Consider the following 16992-nt stretch of genomic DNA (forward strand, 5'->3'; position numbering starts at 1 on the left):
AAACAGTAAAAATTAAAATTAATTTTCCAAGGCATTTGTCAATTTATTTTAATAGCTGTTTTTGTTTTTAATATGATTGCATATTTACATTACACTGACTATTTTCGTTTAAATCACTATAACATATATCATTTTTTTTTTTAAATTAAAAATTTGAATAAATAAATTAGTCTAGACGGGGAAAAAGGCAGTTGGTTTTAATAATAATTGTTCTTCTCCTTTTTCTTGCTCAAATGGGTTTCTGTTTGTAACACTTTAATGATTTTCCAACCGTCTTTTCTATGAAAGTTTTTTAGGTATTTTTCAGTTTCCATTGAAATTGTTTCTTTAAACATTCCTTTCCGAAGTAATAGCCTCTTTGTACAACCGAGTATAAAATAAATAAATTTTAAATTTGCACATCTTTGGTCAAAAGTGTACTTGCAATCTGTAAAATTCAACGGTTCTACTTACACTTATGAGCTTGTTAAACTTTTTTTAAGTAGGTTGCTTACGAATGGTCGATTGGTCTAAAACAATAAAATCCAAATATATATTCCCCACAGCACACCCCTCGGCTAATATGATGCTACTATTGTAAACGAGTCGACCTAAACTACAAAGTTTTTACCAACCCACTTCCTATCTAAATTATGTTAGTAATGTATTTGTGTTGTTATTTTATATGCCATCATCTATTATTGGTCAGTTTCTTTGTATGTTTTGAATTTTATAGAACGGTTTTATTGTAGTATCTTGTTTTGTTCATAGTTTGTAATTGTTGTTGGTTTTAGTTATACGAATTTTAATTAGTATACATTACCAAAAGTCGATTTGGCGCTAACTATATTATATTTTAATAATACAAATAACAATAACATATTTGATTTGTATTTGTTTCAATATGAATAACATATTTATATTAGTCTGAAGAGGAGTTTAAAAAATTATCTGTTTCTCAGTTAGTGGTTTTAAAATGACTAGGTAAAAAAAGAGATTTATCAAGCTAACCAAGGAGAACGTATACGGTACATATTACTTTATAAATTATATTACTAAACTTTTAATTTTACTCATTATTTAATACATAAATTAAATTATGTATTTTTTAGGAGTAACTTGGTGTGTTAACATTATAAACATTATTGTTATAATATAATATTAATCTTCTTGATATTGCTCTCCTATCGGAGGTTGCAAAATCATCCTGGCTATATGGATCCACCCATGATGATTTTACATTTCTCCAAGTCTAAGCCGTTCCAATGTCATTCATTTTCCGCCTTGGCCTTAAGACATCCAAAACATCTCTGTCCAAGCTAGCACAATCTGAACCAAGCACAGTTTAAAACATAATATTCTTTACAATACTAGGTATACTTATACGACACAGAGAAGACTTTTTTTTTTTTAGCTATGGGACATTTGTGCATACTAAAAATGTATGAGATGTTCTGTATTTTCCTATACTTTCACAGTTACTGTTGTACTTCTATGGGCTAACGTACATTTCTATAGAATGTTCAATAGGGTGGTTCAAGAACATTTTTTTTTGTTTTATTTTGTTCTTCTCTTGAGAATATATTATTTGAGCGAAAAGATAATTTTTGATATTTTTTTTTTTAGATTTTTAAACGCATTCCTAGACGTGGTTCCGGGTCGACTTTAAGTGAGCCACTGAGTGGTCGACATGTGACTAAAACCAATATATTATGGCAGGAGACACATAATTTAATATAAAATAATTCTAAGGACACCAACGAATTGAGATTTAAACTCTAACCCAAAATGATGTGTCATCTGTTGGTTTTGGTCACATGATGGCCACCCTGTGGGCGTATGTGTGGCCAGATACCAAAAAATCATGTTACATATCAATTCAACAAGATTTTTTCGTCTGATTTCAAATTTGAAATTATCTTTTTCGTAAGACAATTTTTTAATGAGAAACGAGTTCTATTTTAAATAATTTTTAAATTAAAAAAAAAAATTAATACCATTTATTGTACCCAAAGAGCATCCTGATTGTCTCATTTAAAGCTCGGTAGAACTTTACATTACACCCTATATGTAACATGATACAATTTGAATTCTTTTTTTTTTATTTTTTACTTGAAATATTAGGCTTTTATGGGCTGAAAATAAGTCTGTTATAGATCTATCATATACCAAAAACATGTGTAAAACAATAAAACATTTTTAGATTACATTTTTATTTTAAATTGAAAAACCCAAGTGCCAGTTGCTGCGCATAAAGCGGATTTGAGTTGGTTTTTTTTAAGTTTTAAATAAAGGTTTTTAAGGGCTTGAAATAAGTCTGTAATAGGTCTAACATGTTTAAAACAACAAATAACAATCTTTAGACGACATTTTTTTTTTAACAAGTCCAAAAAGGTGTGTTGCAACGCATAAAAGGGGAATTTAGGTTTTTAGTTTTTTTTTATTTTTTACTTGAAATATTAGGTTTTAAGAGCTTAAATTCAGTTTGTTATAGATCTATCATACACCAAAAACATATTATGTAAAATAAAAATTAAATTTTAAATTAAAAGACCAAAAAAGTGAGTTACAACGCATAAGAGAGATTTAAGTGTAATGGTTTTTATTTAAACATTTTAGGTTTTAAGGGCTGTGAATAAGTCTGAAGATAGATCTAGCATTTACCTACCTATAACACGTGTATAACAAACGAAAAAATCTTTATATAACATTTTTTATAAACGAAAAAATGTAATTTACATTAAAGTGTTATTATTATTAAGTGCTATCTCGGTGGCGAATCGCTTAGACCTAATCAACCAACTGTTATTACACCCTGGATGGTTTGAGTTAGGACCAAGGGAACATAACGTGTACCTTATTGAGCGTGGGATGAACACGATTTATAATAATTATGATCTATTTTGATCTAAAATATTCACTTTGTTGTACACTTTAGTAAGACATAATGCTGATAGTGTATTTTCAGTCATCGTTGAACAAAGTATTTGATACTTTAAAAAAAAATGTGCAACCATTGATCGGTAAATTGTTCTTGTAGAAAAATCATTTTTTACTTTTTAGTTCATTTATTACTATTTTTTTTTTTTGAAAAGCATGTTTTTAAAAAAAGTTTTTTTTTTTTGGACCTGTAAAGGACAACATGCTAAGTGGTGAGTGGAAGATAAGGAAAAACGATAAACTATAGAAACGCTCTTCCGTAACCTAACCGGTATACTGGAAACGGTAAGGAACAATAGATTACAACAACGGGCTGGGCCTTTTTTTAAATTAAATTATAAACCTAACAAACGTTTACTGAAGAAACACAAACCATCAGTACGTTGAAATATATCTACAGAGTAAAATAATAGTATTTTATATTATTGTAAACATTTAGCAATTCGCCGACAAGTAGACCGAGAGCTATCCATAACTGTACGACATATAAATTAAACACAAAAAAATAACAATCGATTAAACAACACAGACCGACACAAGGTTATTTCGGATCCTTGACTACCACGTGAGAATGTAGTTTTGCCGATGCGTACGCTAACAGGGTGTGAGCCACTTGTTGCGTTTCCAAGTATTCTCGCGTCTCCATCATCCAGTCGTCGGCTATTGCTTTCGGGCCGCCTTTCAACAGATTCATGTAGCGCAACGCTTGGTGGAAGTCGTCTCGTTCCACCCAATACCTAAATTCACACAAACACGACACGGTTAAAACAAACGCAACGTAGACACGGTAACGGTAATACGCAATCGTCTTGCCTGGCACGCTGGAGGACATCCGTGTTGTTCAGTTTGTTGACGTCAATCGGAGAGTTGGCCAACTCGTCATCCGGTATCGGAACCGGCGTTCTAATAATGAACAAGCTAAACACGAACGACGTTAACAAATCCAACAGCTTAACGTCTTTGTCGGGAACTAGAGCCATGTGAAACGCTTTGTCTTCGAGGTTGAAAAATCTGTCCTTGAGCGTTTCTTCGGTGTACACGCCACGCGTCAATACTTTTTCGGGAATGGTCTGAAGCAATTCGTTTATTACCTTGTGATTTTCTGAAAAACAACAAAATTAGTGCCTAATCATTGAATCCTATTTCCGCTATCAAATAGAACGAATAGATTTTAAACCTCCGGAACAATTACTAAAATTCCACTTACGTCCCGCTGCTTTTATATCGTTTACATGTTGCAAGAGTGGTTTTAATTGGTTTTTCGGCACATTTTCTTCGGCGGTCAATGCTGTAAACAACGACTTACAGGCCGTCCACAACGAAACCGATTCGTTTAGCTTTTCTTCTTTTTTCGAATGGTCTGGAAAAAAATAATTACAACTCGACAGATGAGAGAGTTTGTTACTTTTGAAAATAAACAAAGCCGCGACGTACCTTTCAGGGCGTCGTCAATAGCCTGCATAACCGTAGTCATGACTACAACTTGTTGCTGATAATTAAGCCTTTCGGCTTCGGCTTTTTCCGAGTACTCCAAACGCACACGACGATCCACTTCTCTTGCCGCCAAGTTTGCTGCTTCGGCCAAATGATCCATGTGCACTTCGGACTGCAGTTTTAACTGTTGTTTCAGTTTCGACTCGATTTCGGCAGTCAGCTCGAAACTCTGTAATGAAAAATATTTCGGTACAATATTATCGGTCACTAATTATAACAAAAACACAATTAAACGTGTCTTTCTAACGTCTTTAATGTAATTCTCCAAAAGTTTTCTACGATTTTTCTGCACTTTGACGTCCACGATATCGTTGATTGCTTCCGCTTCTTCTTTCATCAGTCCGTCGACGGCATTTTTCACTTTGTCGTCGATGACGGTCTAGAAATTTTACAACAATCAATGGATTTTCTCAATGGGAGTGTTTTCATCGAAAAACTTACTTCTTCTTTGAATAATTCTCTTTGATAAAACAACAACTTTTCAGTGATATACTTGATAAATATTTCATATTCCGTATTTGATAATTTCATGTCCTTATCGCTGAGTCTCATATGTGGAAACATTGCTTCTAGTTCATCCTATTAAAAAAAAAAACACCCCCAATTTAATGCTGTTGTAAATAAATAATACCCACAGAGAAATAATGTCAAAATTTAATAGAAATATTATTATTTATTCTATATATTTACTCACTGCGAAATGTCTTCTGATATTAATGATTTGGTCGCGATATCTTCTAAAAAGCATTAGGCTGTCTCGTTCGGTTTCAAAATCTTTTGCCAATTGTTTTATACCAACTTTCTGTTGTACGATTAATTTGTATAACCTTTCTTTGACGTCTTTGGATATTTTCATATTTTCAGAATCGTTCAATAGTATCTGCAACTTGTCCAAGTGCTTGCTAACGAAAACAACATAATAATAATGAGCGTTACGTTACGCGGTAGTAATCATTAAATGTGATTTAAAAAGATTCATCCGATTTGAACTAGAAGTATTTTTTTTATACAAACACAATTTACACCCAAGCCTAATGTCGTATTACGATTACCATCGAAACTCACTTAGCTTCACGTGAATTGTCTTTGGCCACACGATAGAGTTTGTCTTTTTCCGTGCTAACTTCTTTCAACGTTTCCCACGCTCTGACGTTGGACTGATTGACGGATTTGTTTATGACGTTATTTGCCAATTCATAATATTCTAAGATGAAAAAAAAATTCTTTAGATTACGATTTTGTAACAACAATTAAAATTTCATTATCACCTTTTAGTGCATTTAATGCGTCCGAATAGGATTCCGAAACTTCATTCAACAAAAATATTGCTTCGTCTTCAATTGCTTTTGCGTCCGATGGTGGTTTTCTATTTGTACTCGATAAGACTTTTTTTTCGGTTTTCTGCTGTTTGACTGGGAAACAGAATTAAACTAGGTTGTAATTCTATTACACGTGAATATATTGTAAAAAAAATAGATAAATAAACAGAACCGAAACTAACTTGAAGGTTTTTCATTCTTCTCTTGTGGTTTTGGTGTGTCATTTTGTAGAGGTGCCGCATTTAATTTTTCAACAATCTCATTAGAAGATTTTTCAGGTTTAATAAACCTAAAACCAATTATCAGTTAAATATTAAACATACAACTCATTAATAGTATCCGTCAACTTCTCGTTATTAAAATGATTGAAAAACTGTACGAGTTAATTAAAACAAATTAAATACTTGTCGCATTACATAAAACATTACATACAGAAAACCATATTTTAATCAGGTAGAACCCATTGGATAACACTTACATTTTTTTTACGTTATCGATCAGCCTGTTCGGATAATTTCCAAAAGATTTTTCTTCAAACAGAATTAATTTCAACAGTTCATCTGAACCGGAAACGTTGTTTTTGAGCCATTGTCTAAAATTGTTGTCGTACTTGGCATATACCACCACCGCACTGAAGCCAAATAACAACGAGCCGATGGTGTATTTTCCGACATTTGATTTTCTGGAAACAAATCTTATTAAATAAATAAATCTCGTTGTACACACACAACATACAACGTACCTTTGCTTAGCCACATTCTCATGAATGAATCTGCGACCCAACGACTTGTTACACGTCAAACTCGATTGCCTTAGATTGAACTTAGCTCCGGGGGAAACCTTGAAAAATTATCATAAGTTTAATTTCAACAAGTTGCCGGGTGGTAAACTAAAAATGTTTATATTATCGTCTAAAAATATTTTTACTTACTTTGGCGAATTGTTTTAAATTCAACATTTTCACGAATACAGTTTTCGATGTTGCACCACTCGGGTAGTTAGTTTAATGTCTAAAGTGTATCGATCAATTACCGAATAGGTAATAATAATAATAATAATTAACAATAGTAAGTGGCTAATTAAAAGAAAAAAAACAAATAATATTTTTGTACATTACCCTTTCGTTGGTTTTCAAAGTTGAAGTTGCTTATCTATTGTGATAACGGTCGACGTGATAACGCGAACGGGAATAAAACCAAAGAGATCGTATAAAAAATAAAAGTTGGCAAACCTGACGAGGAAAACATTGTCGATCGCGCGCCAAACATGGTAGCACTGCTTATCAATGATGGAAAAAAATAAATTGTAAACAAACATAATAATATTATTTATTTAGTAGTTTACCGACTTTTTAAATATATATTATATTAAAACCGATGGTTCGTTCGAGAAGATATCACTATAAAAACAATAATTCCTCTACACCGGTATTCCTTGAACAATGTACATAGTTATGTTCGAATCAGGTACGTTTTTTGCCAATTCGTTTCGACCGTTATCTAAAGCAAACTCTAATGTGTGTGTTGAAATTTTTAGGTAGCCAAAATGTGAACAAAGGATCAACAACAATAATTAATAACACTATGATGATGGTGACGGTCCATCCGATAAACTTGCAAGAACACGAGTATGGCACACGGTCCTTTATATAGAATATTATTGTTGCCAAGACAACGTTGAGAAAAAACCCCCCAAACAAACATGTTTATCAAACAAGTCATCATCCACGGCTTCAAAAGTTACCGCGAACAAACCGTAGTCGATCCGTTCGACAGAAGACACAACGTGGTCGTCGGACGTAACGGTTCTGGCAAAAGCAATTTTTTCTACGCCATTCAATTCGTGCTCAGCGACGAATTCTCTCACCTGAAACCCGAACAGAGACAGGCGCTGCTGCACGAGGGCACCGGTCCGAAAGTGAACTCGGCGTATGTCGAGATCATTTTCGACAACACGGACAACCGTTTGCCCATCGACAAAGAAGAGGTGGTCTTGCGAAGAGTGATCGGCGTCAAAAAAGACCAATACTTCTTGAACAAGAAAATGGTGCCCAGAAGCGACGTCACCAATCTGCTGGAGTCCGCCGGCTTTTCCCATTCGAATCCCTATTACATTGTGAAACAAGGGAAAATCAACCAAATGGCCACGTCGCCCGACTCTCACAGGCTGAAGTTGTTAAGAGAAGTGGCCGGCACCCGCGTGTACGACGAGCGAAAAGAAGAATCCATCGAAATACTGAAAGACACTCAGACAAAGTTGGACAAAATAGTGGAGTTCATAAAAACCATCGAAGACAGGTTGAGCACGTTAGAGGAAGAAAAAGAAGAACTAAAAGAATATCAAATATGGGATAAAAAACGAAGAACGTTGGAGTACTGTATTCACGACAGAGAATTGAAAGAAACCCAGAGGAAGCTAGAAGAAATGGAAAGTCGTATCACCAACGTGGACGTAGAACAAAAACGATTAACCGCTAAAGTCAAAGAAGCCGCGCATGAGGCGAAAAAATCAGCGAAACACCTGCGCGAAGCCAAACGACAAGTGATTAGCGTTAAAGAAGACAAGGACACTTTAAATCTGGAACAACAAGAGTTGATTAAACAAAAAACAAAACTAGATTTCACCATTAAAGATTTAACCGACGAAGTGCAAGGCGACAACAATTCCAGAGAGAGAGCTGTCAAGGAACTGGAAAAGCTACAGGAAACTATCAAGGCCAAAGAATCCGAGTTGCAGGAAATAAAACCCAAGTACGAAGCGCAAAAGAAAAAAGAAGAAGATTGTACAAGGGAACTGGGCCTGAAAGAACAAAAGCGAAAAGAACTGTACGCCAAACAAGGTCGCGGAAGTCAGTTTTCGTCGAAAGAAGATCGAGACCAGTGGATACAAAAGGAACTGAAATCGCTGACCAAACAAATAAAGGACAAGACCGATCATAAAGAAAAACTCACCGAGGACTTGAAAAAAGACTCGGAACGGCTGGTGGAACTGGAAAATTTAGTGCACACCAATTCGAGCGAATTGGAAAAACAGAGGACTTCTATAGACGAGTACAACAAAAAGTACTACGAGTTGAAAAAAAACAAAGACCAATACCAAAGCCAACGCAACGAACTGTGGCGACAGGAGAGTACGATTCAACATACGTTTTCGACGTTAAAAGATGAACTAGCCAAAGCCGATCAGATGCTGCGCAGTATGGCGGGTAAAGCCATTTTGAACGGCAGAGATAGCGTTCGCAAAGTGTTGGAAATTTTCAAACAACGCGGCGGCACTCAAGCCAATCTCGCCAAGCAGTATTACGGTCAAGTAATTGAAAATTTCGACTGCGATGAGAGCATACAGACAGCCGTTGAAGTGACCGCCGGCGGCAGAATGTTTTTCCACATTGTGGATTCGGACAAGATCGGTACGCAAATATTGAAAGAGATTAACAATCAGAATCTGCCGGGTGAAGTGACGTTCATGCCGCTCAACAGATTAACTGCTCGACACATAAAATATCCACAATCCAAAGACGCCATACCGATGGTGAGCAAGTTGAACTACGAAGCGCATTTGGACAAAGCGATGCGTTTTATTTTCGGCAAAACTTTGATATGTCGTAACTTGGAGTCGGCCACCAGCATATCCAAGCAGAGCATGTTGGATTGCATAACAATCGACGGCGATCAGGTGTCGTCCAGCGGCACTTTGACCGGTGGATATTTCAAAAACGTACGGTCCAAGTTACAAATACAAAAGCAGCGCAACGATTTGATGAGCCAAATTAAAGAGTCCGAAGAACAGTTGACCGGGCTGCGGACAAAATTAAACGAAATCGAGGTCAACGTCAATGCGGTCATGTCGGACATGCAAAAAACGGAAACCAAAAACAGCAAGGCCAAGGGGAATTTCGACAAGCTCAAAGGCGACATTAGACTGATCAAAGAAGAAATGGTCGGCATCGAGAGGTACAGAGTGACGAAAGAACGATTACTGGTAACGGCCTCTTCAAATTTAGAAGCCATGCAGACGACTAGGTCCGGTTTGGAATCTGAACTGCATCAAGAACTCATGGCGCAACTGTCGGTGGCCGATCAAAAGGAAATGGACAAGTTGAACAACGACATTAAACAATTGACTCAAGACAACAAAACCGCTTTTGCCATGCGCATGAAACTGGAAGCGGACAAGAACAAATTGGAAAACTTGTTAACAAACAATTTGGTCCGTCGCAGGGATGAACTGTTGCAGGCGTTACAAGAGATTTCGGTGGAAGAACGCAAACGTACACTGGAAAGTAGCAGGATAGAGTTGAATGTCATCGAGAAGAAATTGGACACGATCAATGTGGAAATGAAAACCGTCGATTCCAAAGTGCACGAGGCCGTCAAGTGGCAGAAAAAATGTCAAGAGGAACTGGACAAATGGAAGTCGCAGGAAAAAGAAGCTCAAGAGAAACTCGACAACGAGTCCAAAGATCTTTGCAAAGTGTCTTCCAAACAAGACGTGCTGCGCAAAAAGCTGGACGAGTCCGAAGCCAAGATCAACGAGCTCGGAGCGTTGCCCAACACCGATCTTGTCACAAAGTACATGTCTTACTCGTCGAAAAATTTGTTCAAAGAACTGGAAAAGGCCAACAGTCATCTGAAGAAATTCGCTCACGTCAACAAGAAAGCCCTGGATCAGTTTATCAATTTCTCCGAACAAAAAGAAAAACTGGTATCGAGAAAACAAGAACTGGACCGCGGCTATCAGAAAATCGAAGAGCTTATGAACGTGCTGGAGCAACGGAAATGCGACGCCATACAGTCGACGTTCAAGCAAGTGTCCAAATATTTCTCTTATGTTTTCTCGAAACTCGTGCCGGCCGGTCACGCCAAACTGGTCATGAAAACCGTCGGCGGCGAAGAGTCCACGACGATCAACATGAAAGACGAGACGAGCGTGGGCAACTATTCCGGCGTGATGATCAAAGTGTCGTTTGTCGGGCAAGGCGGCGAAATGCGCGAGATGAACCAGCTGTCCGGCGGCCAAAAGTCGTTGGTGGCGTTGGCCACCATATTCGCCATCCAAAAATGTGATCCCGCCCCGTTCTATCTGTTCGACGAAATCGACCAAGCGCTGGATCCGCAGCACAGAAAAGCCGTGGCCGACATGATCCACGAAATGTCCGGCGAGGCTCAGTTCATTACGACCACGTTCCGGCCGGAGCTGTTGCAGCACGCTCACAAATTCTACGGCGTCAAGTTTCGCAACAAAGTCAGCCACGTCGAATGCGTCACCAGGGAAGAAGCGCACGACTTTGTCGAAGACGATACGACACACGGATAACGTATTACACACTCATCGACAATTATTTTATTAACCAGTTTTTCTTTTAGGATATTAACTAATTTTACTCGTTTTTTTTGGATTTAGATACTATTGAAACGTACCTAACACTACAATGTACAGGATTTCTGTATTTTTTTTTTAGTAAATATTCACCGATATTATTGATATAGTTTAGCATATAGAACAATTACACTAATGCATATATATATATATATAGTTTATAGATTTACGTGTTATATTTTAGGTATGTTTTTATGTATACAATCTTATGTTGTATCCGATTTTGTATTAGTTAATTTAATCTACGTAACGTCATCAGCTCGATATTATCGTGTACTATATATTGTATGATTTTACGAATTTTAAATTAACGATAATTTGCTTCGAGATAAAAGTGTTTTAAAATTTAAGTGATTTTTAATACTTTAATATTCTTTAATAGTGAACGTATTGTGTTGTACCATGTTGCAAAACATGAGAACGGCGGATCAAACATTATATTACATATTTATAATAATATTGTTTCGAGTTTTGAACAAATTATTAATTTTGTTTTTTATTATTATTATTATTCGTATCATTGTAACACTAGTATTATTAATATAATTTATTTTTGATTGCCAAATAGAAATCGAGTTTAGTCGTGTAAAATTGTATTATTTAATTAATTAATATTAATATAATGTACCTATCTTATTATGTTTATTATTATTATACATAAGTAAACGACATGAAAGTTATTCTGCTTTTTTAAATGTTTTTCGTTCTTATACAAAATCCTTATGTTGTTCTTGAGGCGGCAGCTGTTGTGCATCAACGTATTTCTTATATGGGCCTAAATATGTTATTTGTAAATCATTAACACCGTGTGTGGCTTTGAAAACACAGTAATACAACACCAATAATATAATATTGGTTTAAATTAAAACTTACACATTTCACAAATTCAGTACCCAATTTCAAACAAATTGTCATTTGCAATTAGAATATAATATAGCCAACGGTAAAATAATTTAAGACTACGATAAGTAAAAAAACAAATAAATACAGAACACTTTGATTTTAGCGAAATTGGAAGTAGGATGATGATAATAATAAAAAAATAACAGTTCAAATTATAGGTTTTATTAAAAATATATATTATAAGTAAAATAAAGCCTTAATGGCTTTGGTTCTCACATATGTAATTTAAATATGTTATGAAAATTGGAAAGTAATATTCATTCACTTAACTTAAATGAAAAAAAAATCAGTTTTAATACATTTGACTTTTAAAAAAACAGGTAATTTCTAATCTAACGTTATAATTATTATTGTAATATACTTAAAATTAATTAATCGCTAGCGCGTCCATTTCTTGAGTGAACTGAGTTTGAAGGTTCGACAATTTGTTCTTCAACGCCGCCACTCCCATCAACACTATGTTCTCCGGTTTCAATGATCCGCAACTTTCTACGTTGAAGAAAAACTTATTGGGTTTGGCACGCCAATTGTACGCACCCTCGTGTTGGTCTTCTGTCAGTTCGGAGTACTCGCTCTTCGGCCACTCGTCCGGTTTTGGGAACAGCGTGTGCCTCATCGTGTTGTCGGGATCGTACTCGAAGCTGACGCCGGTCGTCGGGTTCCACTTGGCGTGCTCCTTGCCAAACCCTTTCTTGGCGAACGCTCGGATTTTCAACTCTTGGCCCTTGCGCAGCTTGATGATGAGAATATCGTCCTTCTCGCCGTACTCGTTGATGTCGCTGTCCTGGTTCCTGGACGTGACGGGCACCACGCGCGGGTTGCTGCTGACCAAGTCGGCTGTGGTCACGTGCCTGGTCTGCTCTTCGGAACACTTGACGTTCAGGTTGAACTCCACGCTGCATTCGTGACAAAAGTCTGAGCACGTACAATCCCTGGAATACTGCAGCCGGTCGACCACCTCGTCGGACGTCAACGGTATGAGGCCGATGCGAGAAGCGATGAACTCGTCGCTCAACACGGTCGAGTTGGAGTCCAGTTGGACCCAGTCGATGGCCAACGTTGGCGTTTCAGCGTTGAACACCCTACGCAAGCTGTTGGCAACGCTCAGGTCGGTGTCTTCGATTTGGAACTTGATCGAATCGGTCGTCAACTCGGATATGTGCACCGACGGCTGATTGGCGTAAGGCATGATTTTTTTAGTGGAAAAAAATCACCAATAATTCGATTCACTACTTTTCCAAAAAAAACCGTTTTTGCCAAAAAACACCTTTAGGAAAACAACGTATTTCTCAAAAAACACAAACGATTACTGGCCGATATTATACTTATACACGTTATCACATTGTTCAACAACAAACGCGCACCGGCGGTAACCACTTTGCAAAATAAAAAAACCATAGGTAAGTCATCCGCCGTATGGACGATGGCCGGCGTTGCCGAGCGGCCGTGTATCTCTTACGGGGGAGAACGCCGGCGGCCATTTTGAGAAAATCGAAAACGCGAGTCGCCGACATACCCGCAGTGGTGGTGGTAACCGCCGCGGTTAAACAATAAAACGGTTACTCGCCGTTTAGCCGTGATAATGGTAGCAACAAACTTTTATCATCTGATAAGTGATAACGCGTGATAATAGATAAAACAACGACTGGTGCCATGTGTTTGTTATTGATGTGAAATTTGTTTTCCCAAGTACCTGCATTTGCATCTTGGTTCAAACTCGATTAAAAAACTTAGTTGTTAATCCGTGCCTTACTCGCAGGTGCCATGGGTAAACTAAACGTGTCTATGCTTCGTTATTTAACGCGGGAAGACTTCCGCGTCTTGACGGCTGTACGTACAGAAACCACAATTATTTAAAATAATAACTATATATTTTTGTATCGGTGCGGGTGTAATAATAATTGAACAAATGTTTACAGATTGAAATGGGCATGAAGAACCACGAGCTCGTGCCGGGTTCGTTGGCCGCTTCGATTGCAAATTTACACCACGGCGGCGTTCATAAAATCTTAAAAGAACTTTGCAAACATAGACTGTTGTCGTACGAGAGAGGCAAACATTGTAAGACTGACTAAGTTTATTTCCAATTTGACTTACTATCGACATGTTTGACTCGTATGCATATTTTTTTAGACGACGGTTATAGATTGACCAATACCGGTTACGATTACTTGGCGCTCAAAACTCTTTCTTCTCGTCAAATACTATCGTCGTTTGGCAATCAAATCGGCGTCGGAAAAGAATCAAACATATACGTTGTCGCTGATGCTGACGATAAACCCGTTTGTCTAAAACTGCACAGGTACTTTAAAATATTCTTAAAACTCATAACACATTGTTTAACAAATTTCGTATAATTTTGATTAGATTGGGAAGAACGTGTTTTCGAAATTTGAAAGAAAAAAGAGATTATCATGCTCACCGTCACAAGGTCGGCTGGCTGTATTTGTCGAGAATTTCGGCTACTAAAGAGTTTGCCTATATGACGGCATTAGCTAAAAGAGATTTTCCTGTCCCTAAGCCCATCGAAGTTAATCGACACTGTGTAGTCATGGAGTTGGTCAACGGATATCCCTTGTGAGTATAAAATATAATAATTTGTCGATTTATTATTTTACGTTTAAAGCGCATTGCCCAAACAGTTCAACCGCAATCAAAAAATTTGTATAATATTTAGTGTTGCCTGATTACCTTTCTTGAGCTTTTGACAATTTTTTATTTATTACACAGATGTCGACTTTATGAAGTCGACGATGTTGAAAATCTATACGACGAACTGATGAATTTGATAGTACGCCTCGGTCAACACGGAGTTATACACGGAGACTTTAACGAATTCAATATCATGATAAACGACGAACAAAAGCCAATCATTATTGATTTTCCACAAATGATGTCCGTTTCTCATCCTAATGCACAAACGTAAGCATTTCGAGCAACGTTTGACATTTTAATCGAACAAGTATAATATAAGGTTTTCCTTTTTATTTTTTCCCAAAGGTATTTCGAACGAGACGTTAACTGTGTGAAAGGATTTTTCAAAAAAAGATTCAACTATGAAAGTCATTTGTTTCCGACGTTTGAAGACGTCTCGTAAGTTTGACATTTTTTATTATAAAACATTTTTTTTTTTATTATTACAATTATTGTATTCTATATAATGTGTTTAGTGTTAGAGAAGAGTTTATAGACGTCGAGGTGTCGGCTAGTGGTTTTACAAAAAACATGGATCAGCTACTTCTAAACGAAATGGGCCTCGTCGACGATATCGAAGACGAAGAAGAAGAAAACGATACTTACGAAAACGAGAAAGACGAAATTGAACATTTGGCCGAACAAGTGGCGGAACTAATGAAAGAAGAAGAATTGTTGGCCGCCATTAAAACCACCAATGTGATATCACCGGTGGAAAAACAACTGGACGTGCCCAAGTCGGACGATTCCGAAGAATACGTATCCCTTAGCGACAACGACGATTGTGAAAGCGTCGCTTCTTCCAAAGTATGCTATTCCGATATCCACAGCGTCCGTAGTGTGACGACGTCAACTACGATACCGCCAGAAGTAATCCGAGACAGAATGAAAAAGTCGTTGGAAAAGAGAAACAGGGCTGCCGCACGGCACAGATGTTTAGCCAAAGGCGAAGCCAGCGCTGTCGCCCGCCAAAGGAGAGACAACCGAGACACTATTAAAGACAGTTCTGGAATTTGGGGTTAAACGAAAACGATAGCAATGTTATTGAAATATTTTTGTTTTTAAGTATATAGCTAATATAAAATATGTATTAAGTCTTATTCGGTGGTTTTGAATTTTCAAAGCGTTGCGGTGAACGTTGTCGAAGCTTCGACAGCCTTTCACTTACTATTAGTATGAAATATAATAGTCTAGGTCTAATATGGGTTTTAAATGTGTTATATGGGCAAAGTATGAGCGGTTGCCAACCTTATAACTATTCCTTGTATTTTTTCCCACACCTTCAAAGCTGTATTCGCCTATTGTAATTATTATTGTACAACGTGGGTAATGGTAATTTCAAGGTTATCATGCTGTTCGAGGCCAGCAGAATATTGATCCGCCTGAACTTAGTATGCAATACTGAATACCTATAGGCTATATGGTATACTGTAACTGGCAACTGTCACTTGCTGCTGCTCCTTGCACAACATAAATGATATTGTATACATTATTATGGATCATTGTGCAAGTCGCGGCCCTGAAATTCGCTTGGCACGGCTCGCAGAGGTCCCAAGAAAGAAATTTAGGCGGCAAAAATGGCCTATCGAAAAATGGGTTAAAAAAACAAATCAATTTTTTTCTTTCAGCATCTCTTCATTAGTTCATATTATAATAATATGTTTACAATTGTAAAAAAATATATACAATTTCAACTCGAATCTCTTAGTAGAATAAATTGAAATTAGACCATTATATGAAGTCCACGTCATGTCTGTCTTTTTGATCTAAAATTAGCCAAAATGTGACTTAATATGTGAAAAATAACAACTTAAAAATTATATACAAATTGACCGGAAAACTAATTAACATGGTCAGAATTTATTAACACCGCAATTTCCTTAAATATTGCCTATACAAAACTCCTTAAAAACAAACAGCACGCAAGCCGTAAATATCTAATTGGAACTTTCACCAACCAATTATTGTAATTTATTTTTAAAATTGAAAATATCATTTCATTTTTTATACTAACTCGAGATCAAAGTTTCAAGACATTTTTTTTTTCATTCCGACACATACGGCATACCGACTTTTTATGGACAATTTTTTTTTGCCTGATATATAAGTAACTTAAAAGTTTGACATTTAGCACTAAAAAGTGTGTATAATTGAGAGCGTGAAGGAAAAATTGTTAAATTTGTACAACACTTACTTGTAAATTTAGGCTAAGGGACTTGTAGCTCTAAAAAATACACAAATATGCCATTAAAAATCAACAAAAAAAGCATTAAACAATTTGACC

At 36.6% G+C, this 16992-nt stretch overlaps 4 protein-coding genes across 4 annotated transcripts; 2 read left to right on the forward strand and 2 right to left on the reverse strand.

Moving 5' to 3' along the window:
• Window positions 1-3321: 3321 nt before the first annotated feature.
• LOC126836625 (MICOS complex subunit Mic60-like) lies at window positions 3322-6876 on the reverse strand. The gene is made up of 13 exons (XM_050570195.1): window positions 6664-6876; window positions 6475-6572; window positions 6211-6414; window positions 5915-6021; window positions 5682-5825; window positions 5479-5617; window positions 5108-5315; window positions 4855-4992; window positions 4661-4792; window positions 4354-4582; window positions 4127-4279; window positions 3733-4021; window positions 3322-3656 (listed from the first exon to the last, which is right to left on the reverse strand). The coding sequence occupies exons 1-13, from the start codon at window positions 6688-6690 to the stop codon at window positions 3461-3463; spliced, it is 2064 nt and encodes a 687-aa protein (XP_050426152.1). The 5' UTR covers window positions 6691-6876; the 3' UTR covers window positions 3322-3460.
• Window positions 5665-11737, forward strand: LOC126836616 (structural maintenance of chromosomes protein 3-like). The gene is made up of 2 exons (XM_050570185.1): window positions 5665-7198; window positions 7269-11737. The coding sequence occupies exon 2, from the start codon at window positions 7434-7436 to the stop codon at window positions 11046-11048; it is 3615 nt and encodes a 1204-aa protein (XP_050426142.1). The 5' UTR covers window positions 5665-7198; window positions 7269-7433; the 3' UTR covers window positions 11049-11737.
• Window positions 11738-12160: 423 nt separating this feature from the next.
• LOC126834655 (DNA-directed RNA polymerase II subunit RPB3-like) lies at window positions 12161-13427 on the reverse strand. Its single transcript, XM_050566751.1, has one exon. It carries the CDS (start codon window positions 13201-13203, stop codon window positions 12382-12384), a length of 822 nt encoding a protein of 273 aa, XP_050422708.1. The 5' UTR covers window positions 13204-13427; the 3' UTR covers window positions 12161-12381.
• A 215-nt stretch (window positions 13428-13642) lies between these two features.
• LOC126834649 (serine/threonine-protein kinase RIO2) lies at window positions 13643-15817 on the forward strand. The gene is made up of 7 exons (XM_050566739.1): window positions 13643-13844; window positions 13934-14075; window positions 14148-14316; window positions 14382-14591; window positions 14745-14936; window positions 15015-15107; window positions 15185-15817. Exons 1-7 carry the CDS (start codon window positions 13779-13781, stop codon window positions 15729-15731), a joined length of 1419 nt encoding a protein of 472 aa, XP_050422696.1. The 5' UTR covers window positions 13643-13778; the 3' UTR covers window positions 15732-15817.
• Window positions 15818-16992: the final 1175 nt, after the last annotated feature.

Source organism: Adelges cooleyi, unplaced genomic scaffold, assembly GCF_023614345.1.
Source record: "Adelges cooleyi isolate 19-005CV unplaced genomic scaffold, UGA_ACOO_1.1 ACOO_flye_CR_arks_rails_tigmint_CR_PRNA_1, whole genome shotgun sequence".
Taxonomy (NCBI): domain Eukaryota; kingdom Metazoa; phylum Arthropoda; class Insecta; order Hemiptera; family Adelgidae; genus Adelges; species Adelges cooleyi.